This window comes from Clytia hemisphaerica, unplaced genomic scaffold, assembly GCF_902728285.1.
Source record: "Clytia hemisphaerica strain Z4C2 unplaced genomic scaffold, Clytia hemisphaerica genome assembly, whole genome shotgun sequence".
Taxonomy (NCBI): Eukaryota; Metazoa; Cnidaria; class Hydrozoa; order Leptothecata; family Clytiidae; genus Clytia; species Clytia hemisphaerica.
The window spans coordinates 982,564-999,481 of record NW_027104353.1 but is presented as its reverse complement, the minus strand read 5'-3'; the positions used below and the strand labels follow the sequence as shown (position 1 = coordinate 999,481).

Below are 16,918 nucleotides of genomic sequence, written 5' to 3'. Positions count from 1 at the left end.
CAGCAGCTAAGGAACCAATTTTATAATGGCACAATACTCAATAGTGAGTTCATAGGAGACCCAGCGGAAGCGGGGAGACTGGGGAGACTTTAGCCTCCCCACTTTTGAGCGAATGAGATTTTTTTGCTCAAGCTCCAAGCGAATTTTACCACATTTTTAGCCTTCAGCCTCCTCACTTACGGTTATTCCGCTGGGGCTGTATAGGATATCGAAAGTGATAAAGTCGAACAATATAATTATACAAACCATTATGTCTGTCCATCTAGGGTTATCAGTGGAGCCACTACCTTGGTTGATAACAGTATAAGTGATATTGAGAGAACCACGACTGGAAACAAATTTTGTAGATATTATCTTCTTCAAACGCAAGTCTGGCGGTGGTGTCAAAAAGATATCAAACATGACCTTGAAATTAAGAATATAGAAAATTTATTAAAAGAGACCAAATTGAAGTCCATTTGGTTTAAACGTGCAATCATTTTTTTTGTTTTACTTTCCATTTTGAACCTAAACTCTGTCTCAATATAATTTGCAGCGGAGACAGAAACGGCTGTAACTTTTGATAGAATTAGAATTAGATAGCGGTTCTGTGCTTGTTAAAAAGATAATTCGGAGTGGAATATTATCAAAAAAGAAGTTTTAATTAAAAATTTCACAGTGATAAACACTCTAGCATTGAAGATTTCCTAATATGAATATGAAGATCATGGAACAATTCTACAAGAAGTTTGCTTTCTTTCTTCTTCATTTTCCATCTTCGAACTCTAATCTTTTCTGTTTTATCATATCCCACTCACTTTTTTATATCTGCTGCAGATTAGTAACAAATGATAAAAAGCTCGTTTTTCATCTGCATTTTCTCACCAATTTTAGTGTTCTGAATAATCTTTCCAACGCTAAGTTATATGTTAAACATTGAAATATTGGTAACAACAAAATATTGGAAAGAAGAAGAAAAATTAGTACACACTAGCGAATGGTATTTTACGGGTCAATCAGATTAAACTAAAGAACTGGTCGATTTTTCTATCAATTAGTACTCAAGTAATAACACAATCGAGCTATGGATACTCTATAGAAATCAAGTATGAATTGATGTAATAAAAAAATGTTCCAGAGATTAAAGAGATTAAAGCTGTAAAGTTTCGACTTTCGGAGCCTGTTGTACTTAGGTGAAGAAAACTAAGAAAACTACGAACCGATTGTCCAATATTGTTATCATAAGATTGAAACTCAAATTCTTCTTTATAAGCATTGGTTCGAATAAATATATTGTATTTGCCAGCAATATACTTGGGAATGGTGATATTCATGATGACTTGATACTCATTACCAGGAAATAGTTGTCCAGTATTACCATGACGTGCCAAGTATGTGTAATCACTACTTGAAGAATTCAGATAGACAAGATCTGTCCACGTGGAACTAACGGTGGGCCCGTTACCATTGTTCCTAACTTTCCACCGAGCTGCGATAATTGAACCTTGAAAATAAGAGTTATGAAATAGTCTCAAAAGGAACTCATTAAAATTAACACTTAAAGTCTTATAGTCTTATAGAGACAGTCGAGTTGTAATGGATTTTTATAATAGTTCATTAGGATATTTTCATGGTTCCAAAAATCTTTGTTTCAGACATTCGAATTGAGTTATAGAGGTTCGAGCTATGGAAACTCCACTGAAAATAATTAAAGGAAAATACTACTCTTTTTTACCTGAGAAAATTTGACTTGGCATAACGACATTTGACACAATCAAATCAGGAGGTGGTGTTAGACGAATCTTGATCATATTGACCGTTGAAAGTCGATTGTTTTGGCGGTCTTCATCAATTAGATTCTCAAAAATATCTGCTACTACCACAACGTAGAATTCACCAATCAAATCTTTGGGAATGTAGATATCCACAGAGCTTGTGTATGCATCATTGGGAAATAAGATTCGATGTTGTCTTTGATATCGAGTCAACAATCCAGAGGTTGTTTCTTTGCTTTTGGTGAGAAAGACCTTATCGTTCCAATAATACGACCTGAAGTTTTGTCCACTACCTACATTTGTGACCTGCCAAGTAATCCGTATTGTACGACCTGTAAAAGCTTCAGGCGGTGCTGTAACTTTAATAACCTCCAAATTGCTGATGGGACGAGTTGTAAAACCCCAAACTGGCGAAGGAACGATAGAGCGATCATTGATTGTAATTCCATCATTAAGAACGTATTCGATTTGCCATAACATTTTGGTGTTTGAAGGATACCAGTTATTTCGAGAAGGGGAGTATGAGATATATGTTGTTTCAATAGCCTCTCCTCGAACTGAACCAAGTGGCCAAATAAACAAGCGATATTTATTACAGTTCGGGTATGGTGGCCATTCAAGTTCGTACCAAAGGTCTACGTTGACTTCACCTTTCTTAGGTTTACTTGGGTCTTGAATCGGTAAAATTTTGATCAATTGATCAAAATTGGTTGATTGTCCACAGCTGTCAGTGAAGACCCATTTCCTGGTGACTAACCCATTACATCTAAGAGTTGAAGGCGAATAAGTAAAGATTCCATCTATAGATTTATTACACGGGTGAACCAATAGACCTTCTTTTGTAAAAGTTGAGACGTCGGGTTTTGCGTACAATTCATCTGAGCATGCCATCAGATCTTTGGCTAAGAGATTGACCTAAGAAAGAAATAGCTCATTATCTTTGATGTTTTTGATAGAAAGGCTGCAGAACAACTTTTTAAAATCTCTCCCATCAAAGTCTAAAGTCTTTGAGCGCAGTTTGGAGGCGACCCGAAGGTAGGGGAGGCCTTAATCTTTATCTTAATTACTGAGCATCAGAGAGACATCAAGGTTTGACTTCCAAGCCCAAAGGGCTAGATTCGAGACTCCTGGATGAGAAGCCACTTACTTCCCATCCAGAACGCCCGCGCGTGGTTTTTACAAAAACGCCGCAAGATTTCAAAAATGCAGTCCTCAAAAACAAAGGAACTGCTGGATACAATTCTTCGTCATGATTACGGCGCGTTCTAGACACGTTCTGGATGGGAGATAAGTGGCTTCACTTTTTTCTTGTCTGGGAAATGTTAGAGATTCTACTTTAGCCCGTCGGGCTTTAAACTCAATGGCATCAAGTACCATTTCTGTACTAAGTGCAAAGTCTTTTGTATAAACCGGCAAGTGGTTGAACCAGCAACCTTGCACACCGCAGCAGGGCGCTCAACCTTTGCACTACGGTCACTAATTTCAATTAGATAAAAACTATTTTGATAAGGAAGAGATAACACAATCACTTCCAATCAATCGGACTTTCTTGAAGTGTAGTTTGTACATTAAGCTTTCTAAATGATAATAGTTCATTGGAAGTTTTAACTGTAATTAATTGTGGACCACCCAAAGTACTGGAGAGGAAAATGTGCAGGGTTACAAAGAAAGCGCTAGATTTCATTTATCGTCTCAAATGCAGTTCAAATCTCTAGGTTTCAATTTTTCTTCCCAGCTGGCACATAACGTTTTTTTCGACGTTTTTTCGACGTTTATCTAACGTTCACAACGTCCATATAATACGTTAGATGAACGTTGAAACAACGTGCCAGCTGGGTTACTTGGAAAACTGAAGATTCTTCTACAGTCCTTCGGGCTTATAACTCATAGTCCTGTGGTGATAAAAGTAAGCCATATTTGTTCAGCAAAACCAAAAAATTATGGCGTCTTACCCGAATAGGTAACAATGACGTTAATTTGATAAACTGTTTCAAAATAGCCTTGTTACCAGCGTGATCTATCGTAGTCCAAATTCTTAAGGTTGTACATCCAGGTACATCTTGGTCAGTGTAAGACAAAGAAGGGTTTGGATCTAAGCTATCTTGAACTGTTGGTGTTCCAAGTTGTAGCGGAGTTATTGGTTTTCCGCATACTATTGAATGGTTGGATAAGCCTTGCAATGTTGGACTATCAAAATCTTGAAAAATGAAAAAAAAAATGTTGAAACTTTTCCTGATCTAACCAGAGTTGAATTCTGAGCATAAAGTCATAAAAGGATCACGTTTTCAGGTTGCAGGTCAGCTGAAAGTGATTAAAATGGGAATTTTCACGTTTAAGACATTGTTCGTTGATTCCACGCTGGCGGAGGTACACCCGCTGGGGTCGAAATGGGGGAAAATTCAATAGATATTGGAAATGTTTTAATCCTCGTTAGTATCTGGATACTTCACCATCTTATCCCAACTAAGGCTGAAAAGTGTTAAAAAAATCCAGCATGAAAACCTTACCAGCAAGCCATGACCAAATCATTGGTGGTGCAACATTATCCACATCATCATTTGCAATGATTTCAATAGAATATCTTGAACCAGATTGAAGTAAACTTGCATTCTGCACAGAGTAGCTTCAAAGAAGAAAAGTTTTTCCTTTTTAAGGGTAAGAATGGTTGTAAAAGTTTGTTCCGAAATAAGTTGGAAGTCCGTGTTTATTCAAATATTCTGCTTGAGAGAGGGAGCTGGAAAGCCCAGTTGAAAAAATTTTTTATTCTTTTCTCCTTCATTTTTCATCTTAATTTTCAAATTCTAAAAATCTTAAATCAAGCCACTCAAAATTATCTTAACAACGAGTTATTACTTTTCATTATATTTCTTTACTTTCAAGAGCAATGTTTTCAACAAAAGTACCAACTGCCAATATTTTTCAATAGTGAACCTAAATTTTCAATCTAGAGCTGTTAAATTAGTCTTTCGAACATTTAAAAATAGTTATCGCTATACAATGCAGTAACAATTATATTTCTTACCTTCTTAAAGAGCAATCAGTAAATGTTTGGAGAACTTGTTTTTGATGTAACAAACGGCATTTCGCAAAACAAGGCTCGTTATTTGAGCAACGGAAAAACACTTCGTATCTTCGATGGTTAGAGACATTCGGAGATTTTGAAATATCGATCAAAACAGTTGGTGGCGTTGTGTCTGTGCAGAAAGTAAAATGTCTTAAATATTTTAAAATTTGTAAATTCTTATCTCCGTTTACTAAAATGTCCTTTCCAATGGGACACCCCTGTCACACAGTCCTGGTGGAACTTTCTTCTTCAGTAAGGATAAAAATTCCTATTGAAATCCCAACGCGGATAGAAATTCTATTGTTGGGATGAAATATGAGTCAATTTCCCTGTGGGGCTAAAATTCTATAGGGTATTTTCCTACCGGGGACGAAATTTTTGCCAGATTTTCAAGTGGTGATGGGGTAGCGGGTCTGTGACACAGGGGTGTAATGGGCATAAAGGCCCTGATTATTTTTAAAATCTTTCAAAAGCTTTAAACATTATTTAAAAAATCGAACATAAAAGGTACAATTTAACACATCTCCTACAATTTGCTTACACAGCATTCTTTATCAAAATAATGAAAATAATTCTCCCCTTCGCGTGCCACGCGATTCCAAATTTTGAGAAATTCTTTTGTTTATTTCACTTTGTCAGCATAAGAGCTTCTTTTTTGCACCATAAAAAACGATATCTTTAAAGAGCTTACCGACAAGCCAATTATGCTGCCCGGTTAAACCGGTGTTTCCGGACTCATCCATACCGTAAATCCATAACGTGTAAAAGCCGTTATTGGTAAAGTTACCGGTAAACTGTGTTGCGGAGCAATTAACATCGTTTAAATAGGCGCTAGGTGTGGTCAAAGCACATTTGGTTGTGGCCTTTTCATCATATTGCCAAGTGATATTGACCAAAGAATTCGTTTTGGATGGTGCGTTCTGAAAATTTAGCTTCGGTTCTGTGACGTCCTCTTTAAAAGAAAAGATTATGGAGAAAATTAAATGCAATAGAAATAACCCTTAATTTCATTACTAATCATCCGTTCTGCGCACACCACACTCTGCTCTAAAGGGATATGGCGAAGGTAAAGACCTGATCTAGTTTTTCAGTCAGAATATTCAAAAACCGCGTTGTCTTTTGCCTAAAAGTGAAAGCGAAAGCAACTGGGCTATAATTTTCATATTTATGATTGACGGTTGATTTTATTGTAATTATTTATTGCATTCGCCGCCATCAAAAGTTCATATCTTAATATTTATATCAACTCTGGTATAAAAGATCAAAACAGCTCTCCAACAATGACAAATTCTTATCCCCTCTACAGTGAATAGTGCAATGCGTGGATTATTAATCAGAATCTACTTGGAGGTTAGTTTGACACCCGAACTTAGACAAAAATTGGACAAAAGTTTATTGAATCAGTGATTAATTTATTAAATTTGACATCCATAGGGGGGATGAAGACACTGACCTAGACAAAGCTATATCCGCCATCTTTGATCAAAGTTTTTTTTTAAATGGTACCCGCAAAGAAACCATTGCAATGCTAAAAATTCAGGTAATATCCAGGTATTCCAGAAAAGTAGATCTAGCACTTTTGATGCATTTACACCACTATTGAGTATAGTGCTACCATTCGGATACGTCTTTCAAAAAAAAACTCCAATCAAAGATTTTGCTTAGCCGGGATGAGAGGCTTTGTCCAGAACCCTTGGTTAGAGTGGATGGATCAAATAAACATTTCTAAAACTTTGATATCAGCCAAAAAAATTCGTTTTAACTTATCATTTGGATGGATTCTCAATTTTTTAATTGTTTTTTTAAAACTTACTAATGGTAAAATTCCATCTAGCCTGGTCACGGATATATTCAGACTGTGCACCGCATTTCTTCACACCAGTCACAAAACCATCGTCCAACGTAACAAAATAACGTTTTTTCTCGACAAACGTCACATCTCTGATTTGGACGGTAATTTTATCATCTCCAACGAGTTGGTAATCAAAAGACGTCGCTGCATTCAAGGTAAATATTTCTTGGAAATTTTCGTCGTAAATCTTGAAGAAGCTCATGTCATAAGGTCGTAATACCTGTAAAAAAAACTCACTTTCTCATGTATCAGTAGCGTAGACAGGAGGAACGCAAAGTGTAGGAGAGCAGATTTTCATGATACTGTAATTATCTATTCACGATATTAAAAGATAATTACTGTATCATAAAAATATGCTCTCCTACACAAATCTTGCGTCCCCCTTGGCTACGCTACTGCATGTATCAGGGTCACTTAACATGTCGACGAGGAGCTGGACTTAAAATAATTAAAAGTATTTACCCTGGAAAGCTATACAAAACTATCTATCTGAAGGGGGGTTACTTAGGCAAAGACTGGTGTAAACAGTAAAGGTCTGTTTTTGACCTACCCAATTTTCGCACTTGACTTTCAGGTTATATTCTAAGCCTTTTTGGACCATTTTTGAAATTTTCGATTTTTTTAAGTTTTAAGGTCTAATGTTTACTTTTCAATCCTAAGTTATTAAAGCACTTCAAAATCTCTTGTGGTTTTGAAATTTTGAAGGAATTCCCCTGTTTTCAAATTATTATGGCCAGCAGTGCAGTACCCCCGATTCCGGTGCTATCTATATACAGGTGTCTATTAGAAATTATCATGTCAGCTGTAATCAAAATCTATATTTCATAAAAGATCCCCTTCTCACAGACCCGGTGGGACCCCTCCCAAAATTGGTCAAAATATCGTCCCAAGTGGAAAATTATATTCCAATTTTTCTCTCCACTGCAAATAAAATAATGTGCCTATTTTCATCCCCAGATATTTTTTGACTTAAAAACAACGGTATTCAATTGCCCAGTCATTTAAAACATTGGAATATTAATCTCGAGTTTCAGTCCGTTATTCTTACCCCAACTGGCAGAAAAAAGTTTACCAAGTCTGTGACAAAAAATTATCTTTCAAAATAGGTTTTTTGGAAAGTCTATTCAACAAACACAAACCTTCTGATCATAGGTGATTTCAAAAGAATTTTCAGTTGGTATGATTACTGAGTTGGGTGATGGTTTCGAACTAATGATCGACGGTGGATCCACTATAAAAGACAAAATGAATTTATGATATGTACAGGGTGTCCCTAATTAAAGTATCGAATTTGAACATGCGATTGAGTAGAAAGTTTTATGTGCGTGTTCACAAAATTGTATTTTAAGCTCTCCCTCTTTTTTCTTTGTCATTACGATTAATTTATACGTTGTAACTACCTTTTGTAATAAGCCTGTGTGATGGAGAACGTTCTTATATTTTAGCGATAACACACACAAACTTTTCTACTCAATCGCATGTTCAAACTCGATACTTTAATTAGGGACACCCTGTATATCTGATTTGGTTTCTTTACAGTCAGAAAAAAGTGGAATAAAAGATAATTACCGTGTCATAAAAATCTGCACATGAACAGCTAAAACAAGAGATTATTTTTATTCAAGAACATCGTTACCTACATGAAGAAAGTCCGATTAAAGAGCACGACCTAGGAAAACAATGGAAACTTATCACATCTTCAGCTTGGAAAAACAGCGTCAATGCTTCCACTGGCGGCATTGGATTACTTTTAAGCCCCTTAGCTTACAAATCTCTAAAATCAATTGAGAGCATTACTAAGAGAATTATGATAGCTACCTTTCACGGAAACCCACAAACGACCATAATTAACTGCTATAGTCCAACTAACGTTGAAGATGAAACTGTTGTCGAAAACTTCTACACTGAACTTACCTCCGTCACACGACAAGTCCCTAAACATAACCTGCTGCTTATAATAGGTGGTGACTTTAACGCTCACCTCGGACAAGAAGACGGATATCATTTTGCCTATCACCATACAACGAATCGCAACGGAACCATGCTGAATAATTTCATCAAGGAACAAAACCTCTTAGCTCTTAACACATCCTTTCAGAAACGTGTTGGTCAAAGATGGACATTCACTGCACCAAACGGAACAAAGACTCAACTCGATTATCTTCTGATCAACACTAAATGGCGAAATAGTGCAAAAGACTGCAGAGCTTTCAACTCATTTCAAGGAGTCAGAACAGATCATCGAATTGTTTCTGCTCATATCAAACTGACACTTAGAGTGTAAATCCAAAAAATCTCCGACGTTTGATTGGTCTTCTCTCAAAAATGACCAAGATATATCCAATCGCTTTACAATATCCTTAAGAAACAGATTCGATGCCCTACAAGACACAAATGAAACCAATTCACCTAACCAAACCTTCAACAACTTTGTCATTGCCTGTGAAGAAGCAGAACATAATAGCATACCAATAAAAAAGAAAGCCAAAAGGCACATACCCTGGGACACAAACGACATATCCCTAAAAAGAGATAAGCTCCGCAAATGCTCAGAAGTAAAAAACTCAAACCCTTCCCAGACCAACATCAATAAATACCTATCTGCAAGGATTGATCTTGAAAATACATACAAATCGGAACAAACAAATTATCTAAACCAGAAAATTGATGACATTGCATCAAAATCCATTAACCAACAATCTTCTGAAGCCTGGAAAATAATCAATGAGATAACAGGCCGAAAATCATCCAATAACTCCAAACTTAAAGCCCTAAATGATGAAGAAAGGCTAGAATTATGGAAAACTCTTTGAGACACTTCTAGGTGGGACAACAGACACTGACGAATCTACCATAAACATTATCTCACACGAATTACCAATAATTAAAGGTGATTTCACCATTGAAGAATTGGACATTGTTTTAAAAAGTATAAAAGACAAGAAAGCATGTGGCTTAGACAACATACCCGCTGAAATCTGGAAGCTAAGAAACTTCAATGATATCCTGTTATCACTTTGTAACTCTGTCTATCAAGGACAGCCAATTGACAAATGGAGAGAAGGATGTATTCTTCCTTTTCCCAAAAAAGTTGCGTCCAACTATCGAGGAATCACCCTCACATCAATAGCAGCTAAAATTTACAATACCATGCTACTGAATAGGCTTCGACCACACATTGATCCATCATTGCGAAAAAACCAAAATGGCTTCCGGCAAAACAGATCAACTAACGGCCAGATTCTGACCATTCGTAGATTAATCGAAGGAGCAAAAGAAAAGAATCTCCCACTTGTCCTTCTATTTATCGATTATACAGCAGAACTTTATTTCCTTTTTCAAAAATCTGCTTCATTACCTTGTAAATTTATATCCAATGATTGAAAAAAGAATTTTCATTCTATTGTTGTAAAAATTCCAAATTTAGATAATTCAGATTAACAATTCTAATATTACCTACTTGAAAAAAGTTAAAGAAGTCAACCATAGCTTTTGAAATTTTGGAAATATAATTTCGATACTATTTTCCAAATAGATTAAAGTAAAAAGCGTCTTGACAAATGGAAGTAACGAAGGAACAAATAAACGAACGAAGGAACAAATGAAGGAACAAACGAAGGAACGAACGAAAGAACAAAGGAACGAAGAAAAGAACGAATGAGCAAACGAAGGAACGAACAAATGAACAATTGAACAAAGAAACGAATGAACGAACGGAATAATATGGAACATACCTCCAACATGATAGGTTATGCATCTTTGCTTTGTTGCTTTGTTGGATTTTGATACAGCAGAAAAGCAAAAGATATTAGACCCAAGTTGTGATTGTTTTGGGTTCCATGATACTTGGACATAGTACCATGAAGATCCATTGGTTAAGGGCTCAAGGAAACGATTTTCTTCTTTGGATACTCTCTGGACTTTTGATTTAACCATTCCAGATGGCGAGCTTGTAATGAATTCGACACTAAAAATCAAATGTTGGAAAAAAGATTAATAAGTGGTAGTTTTTAGTTACCTTCCCGGCCCTTCTTACGCCGGCCCTAATTTAGCACCGGTTGTTATTACGTAAAAGCTCTTCATTTTTAGCCGACCGGCCTTAATTTAATTCCGATCCCTTGCCCTGCCCCTTATGAAGCCAGAGACAAAAAAAATCTCAATAAGGGTCGGGTAAAAAGGGCCGATAAGGTACATCAGCGCGAAAATTGAAAGATGCACGAATTAGAAATCGTTATAAATGTCATGTTAACTCTCTTGAGTCCTTAGATCAAATATACCTCTGGGATGTGATGTGAGATTTAGCTAAAATGTAGACTAAAAATGAAGTAAAAATTCCGATTTCATGTCTTTTCTGCTCTCTTTTAGCCTCAAAAAGACTCAAAAAATATCCCAGAAATCAAAAAATGTTTGCAAGATTTATTGAATAACCAAATTTGTGTTTCATAAAGAATCTAATTTTTATGATCTGTCATGATCTTCTTTAGGAGAACTTTTTGAAAATCTAGTTTACACAGGTTTACAAGAATTCATAATGAAATGCGAGGTTATCAAAAATTACCCCAAAAGGGCACAAAACTTTCGAATCGATGGAGGTTTTTTCTGGTATGTGCGACTGAACCTCCGAAAACTGACCGAGAGACTACACTTTTGAGGAAGAGTGACAAGTTCTGGCTACTTAGACGACACAATATATTGACAAACAATATTCAACAATATGGTTTGCAGACCGTAATGTACAAAGTAAACAACAGGTACTCTATTATAAAAAGAAATTTTTCTTCCTTTAAAAATCCCCCTATATTGTTGGGATATTGCAAATCGATCTGACAATATATTGTGGACACCTTTTCAATATATTATTGTTGGCACTCAGCAATATTTTCTCAATATATTGCCCGACAATATATTGTGTGGTGTATGTAGCCCTTTAGAGATTTTTTTTTATTTTCATGGTTTTCGTATTCCTAACGAGACATAAAATGGGGAAATTCTGGTCAAAATATATTGAGATTTTTTTAACGTTTTTTAGAATTTAAAGTTCGGGCGAGAATTGCTATTTTAGCACTTCCACTTTCTTTCATCGAATATTTCGATTTTGGAGGGGTTTGGTGGCTTCTAGGCTACATTCCAAGCCTTATTGGAGCAAATTAGAGCTTTTAGATCCTGAGATCCTAAGATCGTATGTCTTAAGTCTAATGTTAAAACTCAGATTTGAAACTCTACTTTCCAATTGTAGTTTAACGCGCTTAAAAATCATTCGTGCTGTTTAAAATTTCGCAGGGAAATCTCCTTTGTCTCAAATATTTTGTCCATGATTGTAGAATTCCTAAACCCAATTAAAGAAAATGTCCTGTAGAATTAGTATTGTAACCTGAAAATAATTAGTTCGCGGCTAAATTTAGACACATATCCTTATAGGGATAAGAATAACAAAGCGATCACTGCAAGTCACTCGATTCGCAACTTGCTAGCAAAAAAGTATTGATTGGGGCGAGAGGTTTCATAAAATATACTATCTTTACCTACAGACCTTATGCGGCTGCGGTCATAACTAAACTAACTCAAAAGAATACAAAGGACTGTAATATGCTATAATATAATATATGCTAATATATGCTAAATATACAATGACGTAATACGTATAATTATACTTTCTTTTCCGACACTCCCGCCACGGCCACGAACGTTAAAGTGTCTTTTTCATCGACAAATTTGATAGTGACCTTTTCGTCGGTCTCTTCATTCTTCCTGGAATACTCAAATGGATAAAGTTTGCTTACTGGGCGTTTATAATTCATCAATTTGCCGTTTGTAATAACGGATAGTTCACAGGCTCGAACTTTACCGTCCGTGCTTCTAATAAGTTTTGTGATCTTACCCAGTTTCCAATTCTGTCTTTTGACTTTGTCATCGTGGATTAGTACCACGTCATCAGTTCTAGGAACTACGTCAATATTGGACGTTTTAGCAATGTTTCTCGATCTCGATCGTTCACGAAGTGATACGAGATATTCATTTGACCATCGATCCCAAAATTGATCTAGAATCGTTTGTAAGTAGACGTAACGTGTGTCCAAATCGACATTTTCGTTTTCTTCTTCGTTCAAGTTTGGCGCGATATTCGTGTTCAGGTCACGCCCATAAATTAACTTATTGGGTGTCAAAGGATCAACATTTTCCTCAGTGTAAAGGTATGTCAATGGTCGATTATTCAAAATATTCTCGACCTCTTTCAAAATAGTTAACATTTCCTCATAGTTCAACTTAGCGTTTTCGATGGATTTTCGTAAACAGCGTTTGACGGATCGGACAAGACGTTCAAAAAAGCCTCCATACCACGGAGCTTTTGCAATGTTAAATTTCCACAGTGTTCCTCTGTTTGCCATGAAATTTTGTACATCTGTTGAGATAAAATTAGTCCCGTTATCAGATATCATGACTTTTGGCGTGCCATGAGTAGAAATCAATCTCTTTAACAGGTTAACACAAGTCGGTCCGGAACAGTCTGAAACGAGGTCTAAGTAGACGGCCCTCGTTGTTGTACACGTTGTTAAGGCGATCCAGGCTTTGTGAGTTTCATTGTTCTTTGCGTAAATGTCTTTCACGTAGACTGGTCCGAGATAATCTATGCCCATATTTTCGTAAGCATAGTTTGCAGTAACTCGTTCTCTCGGCAGTGATGGTTCGTTTGGGTAACCGTACGGTTTACCCTCGTGTTTTCGGCATGTGGTGCATTCTTTGATCACCGTTTTGATTAAGTTTCTTGGTTTTGTAATCCAATAGCGTTTTCGAAGGTTTGTAAGAGTCTGACCTACTCCATTGTGCATGACGTTTGCATGTGATTCTCGAATGATCATTTTCGCTATTGGGTGTTTTTTTTCTGTCTATAAGAAGGGGGTGCTTTTGTTCATACGTTAACTCAGAGTTTTTTCAACCTCCCTCCACAACGCCACAAACCATTTTCGTCTTGGAACAAGTCCAATTGTTTCTTCAAATTTGTAAAGTTTTTGTCATTCTCCAAACCACGCTGGGAATCTTCAATCAATAGATTTCTTGCAAGTTCCAATTCAACAATTGATAACACACCACCACAATCTTTATTGTTATGTATTATTTGTTTTGTTTTATTATTTATTTGTTTGGTTTCTATTGTATCTTCTTCTTCTTCTTTCTTGAGCGTGATTTTACTCACGAAATGGATTGCCCAAGCTAACACTCGGGATGTTTTACTAAAATCATTAAACTTTTTGTAATCAATAATTTCACTAATATTGATTTTCGCTGCACTCAAATCAGTTGAGGCAGGTGTAGCTGTAACAGAATTTGTATTAGTTTTAAAACTAAAACCTGGTTTTAAATCTGGCCAGGCATTCTTCTTCTCAGTCAAGAACTGAGGTCCGTAAAACCACAATTCATTACGAGCAAGACCGAGAGGGTAATGTACCTTTGTCAAAATGTCAGAAGGATTAATCTCTGAAGGTACAAGTTTTAGGTGGGATAGAGGCTTTTTAATGACAGTCTTAATTTTCTTCACTCTATCCTCTACATAACTGTCCTCATTCTTTTTCTCATTCTGGACCCACGCACAAGCAATGGACGAATCTGTCCAGTAGAAAGTTTCTGAAATATTGTAAGAGTTCTTAAGGGCTTCTATAACCACAGGACCATGCGAAGTTGCCAAAAGGATACCATTTAATTCGTTTCTGGGAGTTGTATTGTGTTTTGACTTTAAGGTTTTAGCAGATATAATTCGATTCTTGGACGAAACAAGGGCTGTTTTTACACTACCAGACTCCAATACGAATCGAAGATATACCGCCGCCCCAAACATATATTTGGATGCGTCACTGAAAATATGAGCTCCGACTGTTTTAATATTGTCATGGAGACTCTCTATACAATAGGGACGATCAATTTCGATTTTGTCAATTTTGTTAAATTCAAGGAGAATTTTTTCCCAACGCTCAGTTAGTCTATCTGGTAAAATGTCATCCCAGTCAAATTTTTCCTCACAGATATCTTGAAATAAAGTTTTAAACGAAACGAAAAGTGGGCTTATCAGTCCCAAAGGATCATAAATCGAAGCCATGTTATGTAAAATAGCACGTTTGGTTGGCATGGCGACGAATTTTTCACGAAGCTCTCGAAAATTGAAATAAACGGTATCATTGTTTCTGTCCCAATTCAAACCTAGGACCTTTTGTTCAGATGAAAATTCTTTATCCTCAGGAAATAAATCATAAACAATATTCTCTAGTTCTCTATTGCTTGCTTTGAACTTTCTCAAATTAAACCCTCCATCGTGGAGGTTCTTTTTTGAACTCATATAAAAGTCAACAGCTTCTTCAATTGTGTTAGCTCCTGACGTCATATCATCGACATGTAAAGAATTTTTCAACTTCTCTTTGTTTTCGAGAGAGTCTGTACAGTTTGTGATATGTTTGTTTAACGTGGCTTGTAACAAAAAGGGGGATGCATTCAATCCAAATAAAACACGTGCAAAACGATATTCACAAAGTTTATTTTCTTCAAAATTTTCGTAATCGATACTGTGAGGGTTTTCAAACCAGATAAAACGAACAAAATCTCTGTGTTCTGGTGTAATTCCTATCTGAAGGAAGGCTTTCTCGATATCAGCCGTAAATGCATAATTGTAACTACGAAATCTCAATAAAACATCTCCAAGTAATTCTGTAATCGACGGGCCAGGATTCAAAGTGTCATTTAAACTTTCTCCTCCCTTGTAACTTTTGCATGATGCATCAAATACTATTCTCACTTTCGTAGATTGTTTATCTTCTCTCACTACCGGTCTGTGCGGCAAGTAATGTGTTTGACCAATTTCGTAATGTTCAACTTTTTCGATCACCCCGGCGGAGAGCTGTTGTTGTAAAATCTCATCATAAGTTTTCAAAAATTCTGGGTTGTCTTTGAACTGTTTCTGAACCATATTTTTTCAAACGAATCTTACTTCTGGCGTAGTTTGTCTCCCAAATTTGTAATCTCCTCCTTGAAGGGTAACTTAATTTCATAATGACCATCTTTGAAAACTGTGTCACTTTCGAACTCATCAAGAATCTCTTGTACGTTGGGGTCACTTTTCGGGTTTGTCTCAAAACACTTCGCGTAACTTTCTCTGATCTGTTCATCAGGACTAAGACTTGTAGCACATTTCATCGTATGCGTACTAAACACTGACGTTTTAGAGCTTCCGGAATTCTTATCAACCGGACCACTCAAAATAAAACCCAAATTCGTTTCAACAGCAACAGGACCCGAAGTCCCTTTAATTTGATTACTCCCAACAAATCTCCAGTAATCTTTGCACCCAATTAAAATGTCAATTTTCAAAGGGGAATTATAGAGATTACTATCTGCAAGCTCAATCCCTTGTAAATGGGAATAGCTTTTCACGGCAACCTCAATGGGTTGATTCTCAATAGGAAGACAAATATCAGACACTAAGGCCTTCACCAAAACTTTTTCATTGGTTTTTGAAATCACTTCAAATTCAACAAGTTCTAAATCCTTTTCAGATTTTCCGTTTCCGAAGGATTTGATGCTCACTGTTTTCTTGTCAATTGGTTCTAGTTTCAAAAGTTTTTTCGCTTCAGGGCTGATGTAAGTTTGCTGGCTACCACTGTCAAATAAGAGACGTAAATTTTCCGAATTCTTTCCGTTTTTGATTTTTGCAACAGCAGTTTGTAACAAAACAGTTTGAAATTTCGCAGAAGTCAAGTTTGATGTCGTTGTGTCAGGCTCAGTTTTTTGAGTTGTAGCAGGAGGGGTAGGAGCTGGGCTTTGTGAATCGTTTTTAGACTCGTCTTTCTTTTTAAAGGTACAGATGGCATTGTTATGTCTACCGCCACATTTAAAACATTTCCACTTTTTCGAGCAATTAGAAGACATATGATTAGCTGCAAAACAAATAAAACAACGTCTTTCTCTTTGCAAAATTGATCTCCTGACTTCAGGTTTTGTTATTATTTCACAGTTTTTTTAGAGGCGTGGCCTCGACGACAAAAGACGCACATTGGTGAATTCCTTTCTCTTTGTTGTTCACCGCTCTTTCTTTCCTCTCTCTTCTCTTTGTGATGATGATAATTTCTTTCTTTGTGAAACGAATAAACTTTCTGTTGTTGAATAATAACTGTTTTCGTTAGAAAATAAATCTTTTGAAATTTTCTCCCTCGCAGAGAGTTCATTTTCAAAAACTTTCAAAATGTCATTTATATTCCAAATTTCTCC

The 16,918-nt window shown here is 36.2% G+C and overlaps 1 protein-coding gene across 1 annotated transcript in view; it reads right to left on the bottom strand.

Moving 5' to 3' along the window:
- Positions 1-16,918, bottom strand: part of LOC136818097 (uncharacterized) — a 50,786-nt gene that overhangs the window by 24,321 nt on the left and 9,547 nt on the right. The window contains exons 6-15 of the mRNA XM_067074453.1: positions 10,405-10,637; positions 7,810-7,901; positions 6,632-6,890; positions 5,510-5,770; positions 4,777-4,948; positions 4,262-4,377; positions 3,707-3,951; positions 1,715-2,669; positions 1,200-1,483; positions 247-405 (exon numbers count right to left, since the gene is read on the bottom strand). Of these exons, the coding sequence (XP_066930554.1) occupies positions 247-405; positions 1,200-1,483; positions 1,715-2,669; positions 3,707-3,951; positions 4,262-4,377; positions 4,777-4,948; positions 5,510-5,770; positions 6,632-6,890; positions 7,810-7,901; positions 10,405-10,637 (2,776 nt within the window). The remainder of the gene's footprint in view (positions 1-246; positions 406-1,199; positions 1,484-1,714; positions 2,670-3,706; positions 3,952-4,261; positions 4,378-4,776; positions 4,949-5,509; positions 5,771-6,631; positions 6,891-7,809; positions 7,902-10,404; positions 10,638-16,918) is intronic.